Source organism: Juglans regia, chromosome 7, assembly GCF_001411555.2.
Source record: "Juglans regia cultivar Chandler chromosome 7, Walnut 2.0, whole genome shotgun sequence".
Taxonomy (NCBI): domain Eukaryota; kingdom Viridiplantae; phylum Streptophyta; class Magnoliopsida; order Fagales; family Juglandaceae; genus Juglans; species Juglans regia.
Window position 1 is genome coordinate 47831484 of NC_049907.1, and position 5106 is coordinate 47836589.

A 5106-nucleotide genomic window follows, 5' to 3' on the forward strand; every position below is an offset into this window, starting at 1 on the left:
ACTCCGAATAGATATTCGGAGCTACTCCGAATTCCGACTCCGAATTTCGATGACTCCGACGAAGTCGGAGTCGGAGTCGAAGCGGAAGTCGGAATTTTCGAAATTTTGCACACCCTTAGTTTTAGGAATAGTTTGTTTTGGCCTAATTTTTGAACTCATTTCATTTAATAATTATATTTTTTTCTTATTTTTATATAAAATAAAATAAATAATTTATTTTTTTAAAATTTTAAAATAAAAATAATATTAAAAAAATATAATTTAACAATATTTTATTTAATTTTTAATTTTAATATCAATTCATCTCGTCCTATCTACGAAAACAAAAAACAAACGAGCTCTTAATACATCCGAAAAGTCGTTTTCATTTTTTGAGAAAAAGACGAGTCATCCATCAATATATATATATATATATATATATATTTTAAATACCTTAGTATTCATTCATTGATCTGAACCCATATTACAAAGTGTTTTCTTACACAGTATACTCTCAATACAAGCTGGAACCTTTTCTATCCAAACAATTTCAGAAAACAAAGATAAGGATTTTTTAGCTAGACTAACTAATATTAACTTTTCTATAAACAAACTTAACACTCCATTGACTCCTAACTTTTAACAGTTTCTTAGTATTTTCAATGACACATTCATAACTGGAAAAATCTTATTTTTCTTCATTGACAGCATTCATGATGACTTGAGCATCCCCTTCAAAAACAACTCTACGAAAATTAAGGTCTCTAAAAAATTCCATAGCTTTCCTTAGTGCATAACCTTCTGCTGTTGCAGGATAAAAAACAAGGGTTCTTTGTTCACCAACAGCTGCCATGCTCCTCGAGTCCTGTAAAAATCTCTACCCTTGTTTAGCTAATAGAGTTATGTTGAATGACTCTATGTCTTTGAAACCCAACCCTCCTTTAGCCTTAGAAGTCCCTAATTTTTCCCAACTGCACCAGTGCAAACAACTACTTGTCCTCTAATTTCCCCACCTGAAATTGGCCATTAGAGAATTTAACACCTTACAAAGGTTTTTTTGGAGTTTAAAAACACTCATAGTGTAAGTTGGTATTGCTTATAAGAGCATTAGCATTGGTTTATGCATATGCATATGCAAAATTACCTCTTTTGCATATTCACTTTGTCATTCAAGCAAAATTCCCACATTGGCTTATGCATATTTGAAACAAAATAATAATAAAATATTATTATTTTATTATTATTACTTTTTTGCTAAAATCAATTTTTTTTTATATATTTTACAATTAATATCCACTACATACATTTGACATTAATGATACAAATGTAATAATAAAAAATATAATTTTTTAATAATAATATATTAAAAATATAATAAAATGAAAAAAATATAATATATTATAATAATAAAATGAATGTGCAAGTGAATGTTTGTTTTGTTGTTGAAGGAGGGAGAAAATGAAAGGATTGTGTGAGAGAGAGTGGGAGGAGAGATAAATAATTATTAAAATATGATTTGTAGAGTGAATAGTGGTTATCCAAATTTGGATAAGTACTATTCATAGGTAGCTAAATATTTGGATATGCATAAGCCAATGTGGAGAATTTTAGGGCCATATTATGCAAATATAACTTTGCATATGCATATGCATAGACCAATGCTAATGCTCTAAGACTGCCTTAATCATTACCTCCTTATCAGTTGCTGACATAAATGCATTTTTTCAATTATTAATCTTCTTCGACACCCTTTCTTTTATGCTTCTAAAGGTGTTGTATTTGGATTTTCCAACTGCAGAGGGTAAACCTAGATACTTTTCATAGCTGCCCTTTATAACTGCTCCCCCTAACTCCATTATCTTCTCTTTATCCTCACCCTTCGAGTTGGAGCTAAAAAACACTGATGTTTTTTCCTTGTTTAAAAACTAACCAAGGGTCACCCTGCCTTAGTCCTCTTGATGGTTGGATCTTAGAACTTGGTTTACCATTAATAAGAGCAGCATAACCAATAGTGGAGACACACTTCATAACAAGATCAATCCATTTCCTGCAGAAACCCATCCTTTCCATCATTCCTTCCAAAAAACTTCATTCAATTATGTCGTATGCTTTAAACATATCAAGCTTGATGGCCATATTACCCAATCTGCATTTTTTTCTTGCTTTCATGGTATGCAAAACCTCATATGCCACCATTATGTTGTCTGTTATTAGCCTTCCTGGAATGAAGGCACTTTGATTGGGTGAAACTATTTCATTCAAAAAAAATTTTAGTCTATTTGCCATCACTTTTGACATCAACTTATAGCCAACATTATAAAGGCTAATTGGCCTAAAATCACTGGCCTTCTTAGGTTCCTTAACTTTAGGAATTAGAGCTACGTATGTATGATTCATAGAAGGTGTAAGGGAGTTACCATTAAACCATGCTAGTACTGTTTGCTCACCTCATCACCAACAATCTGCCAATGCTTTTGAAAAAAGTAAGCCCCAAAGCTATCTGGTCCAAGTGACTTCAAAGGGGCCATGTGTTTGGGAGCTTCCTCAACTTCATCTCTACAGAAAGGCATGGACAAATTGTCATTCATTTCTTCTGTTACACAAGGAGCCACTGCCTGCAAACAAGCTTCAATATCCCCATCACTTGGGGTTGTGGATTTGAATAGCTTATGGAAATATTCATTAAAAAGCTTGTCTATCATTTCAGGCTCTGCATCTTATCTTGTTCATCAAGAATCTGTCTATCCAGTTCTTTTTCCTCCTTTGGTTGGCACAACTGTGAAAAAACTTTGTATTACGATCACCCAGTTGATACCAATCCAGCTTTGCTCTTTGCCTCCACTTCAAATCCTCCATTTCAAGAGAGACCCTTATCTCATTTTGAAGCTTTTTAATCTCCACCATATTATGATTCCTTTCATTCATCTGTAAGTTTTTCAACAATTATGTTTTTTCTTTCAATATTTTGCCCTTGTCATTCTCTAAATGCTTGTTCCATTTAACAAATGCTCCTTTGCTGTCCTCCAGCAACTTCTGAAGTGACTTGGCTAAATCTCCCCCTACTTGCCTCGTGGTCCAAACATTTTTTATGACTTCCTCACAACCTTCCTCAAGAGTCCATCTAGCCTCATATCTAAACATCCTTCTCCTCCTCCATGTTATTGAAAGTACCTGCTTCATACTCAGCAAAAGGGGTCTATGGTCTGAACATCTTGCTGTAACACCTCTACCCACCCTTCTTTATAAATCTCCTTCCATCTTAAATTGCCTACTGCCCTATCAAGCATTTCCTTAGTGAAAGTCTCACTATCATGCTTGTTACTCCAAGTAATTTTGTCTCCCCTCCAACCCATATTAAAAAGGCCTCCCCTTTCTAGTACATTTATGAACATATTCATTTGTTTCTCTTGCCTTTGTTTCTCTCCCACCTTCTCATCATGTGTTAAGATTTCTTTAAAATCCCCCACCACACACCAACCCACCCCATCATTGGGTCTTAGAGAAGCCACCAACTTCCACGCTTCTTCTCTTAAACTGGTTTTTGGTTGCCCATAAAAACTAGTTAGCAACCATATCTCTTTCCCTTCCTCATTTGTGACCCAAGCATTAATGTGTCTGTTTGAGTAATTTAATATCTCTAACTCCACAGACTGGTCCCATAGAAGCATAAGACCCCATTTCCTTCCTTCTAGATCTACTACAAAACACCCCTCACTTCTCACCCTTCTTTTTATACTATCACACTTTTCACTCCTTAATTTTGTTTCCATAAAAAAGACCACATTTGACCTCTTCTCCTTTACCAAATGGCAAAGGTCTTGAACTATTCGAGGGTTGCCAAGCCCTCGGCAATTTCAACTTAGTGTTTTCATAATGATTGGTGGAGCTGTCCACCAGCATCCACCAAAACAATGTGTCTCTTTCAAGTCACTATTACTACATTTTGCTTTTTTCCTCTCCCTTTCCACCACTTCTCATTTCCCATCTTGTCTAAATAGCCTTTTTGATAAGCAAGAAGCACTGTTAGAAACCATAGAATTTTTTTTCCCTTGTTTTCCTATTCCAAACCCCCATAGTTCTTCCTTTTACCTTCATTAAGCAATCACTTATATCAATTCTTTCTCCCATTTCACTCATCTCCTCCCTTGATTCCTCACTCTTTTTCTCTTGATTTTCTGTTGTAGTTTCCTTCCATGTTTCAGTACTAACCATTTTTGCATTCCCCCTTTCATCTTCTTGAAAATCTTGGTTTTTACTCATCACCTCCTCACTTCTTACATTAATTTCTTCCTCCCTCTGAATTTCATCTTGTTTCTGACTTCCTTCCTTCTCCTTCACACTATTATTCTTTTCCTCATCCTTTACTCCAACTACATTTCTTGTTATCATTTTTTGTTTCCATCTCACATTTCTACCCTCCTCTTTCTGCTTAAATTTAGCTCTCATCCATGCCCTCATCCAAGTACCAAACTGAGTCTCTTCCTCCTCCTTCCCCATACATCCTCCTTCTCCATGGATGATATAGCCACATTTAAAACAAAAATGTGGAAGTTTTTCAAATTTCAGAGGAACTCAATAAGTTCTCCCTTTAATAGCAATAGACTATAGTCCTTCACCTAGCCAATAGTTTCCCAAGCTCTATTTCTATTAAAATCCTTAGAAATGAACCCCACCCACTCCCATCGTCCTGTGACTCAACTTCCAGTACTTTACCCACAGTCTCACCTCGTTTTTCTCCTCTTTCCTTATTCATACATACGATTGGTAAGTCATGAAACTTAACCTAGAACCTCTCCCTACTGAAATCCATCTGCTGTGGTGGTATGAATCCATCTAAGGGCAATATCACAAACATCTGGTTGTCGAATAACCATGCTCTCCTATCAAGGATCCTCTGTTTATCAGCTTGGTTAGCGAAGGTGATTACAAACATATTTGTGCCCACCTCTTGAAACTGAGCCTTCTTGCTTATCCTCCACACTTTAGCCATCGTTGCTTCAATAACCCCCTGACTTATGTTTCTTTCCATCCATACATTTCCTACCAGACTACATTCCCCTTTATTTTTCAACTCCTCCGAGATCTCATCATATAGGTCTACTTGCTGAGATTCTTCCTCCGTCAGCT

General features: G+C 35.6%; 1 protein-coding gene across 1 annotated transcript; it reads right to left on the reverse strand.

Moving 5' to 3' along the window:
• Positions 1-968: 968 nt before the first annotated feature.
• On the reverse strand, positions 969-4476 carry LOC118348963 (cyclic nucleotide-gated cation channel beta-1-like). Its single transcript, XM_035691581.1, has 3 exons — positions 4069-4476; positions 2427-2645; positions 969-992 (listed from the first exon to the last, which is right to left on the reverse strand). Exons 1-3 carry the CDS (start codon positions 4474-4476, stop codon positions 969-971), a joined length of 651 nt encoding a protein of 216 aa, XP_035547474.1.
• Positions 4477-5106: the final 630 nt, after the last annotated feature.

Excerpts from the sequence above, each read along its gene's own strand:
- LOC118348963 (XM_035691581.1), bottom strand. The coding sequence starts at position 4,476 with ATGGGGAAGGAGGAGGAAGAGACTCAGTTTGGTACTTGGATGAGGGCA. Across the intron at positions 2,646-4,068 it reads TAAGTGATTGCTTAATGAAG|CTATTCAAATCCACAACCCC; the intron begins GTAAAAGGAAGA and ends TATTTCCATAAG. Across the intron at positions 993-2,426 it reads GGCAGATTGTTGGTGATGAG|GTGGGGAAATTAGAGGACAA; the intron begins GTGAGCAAACAG and ends GGCCAATTTCAG.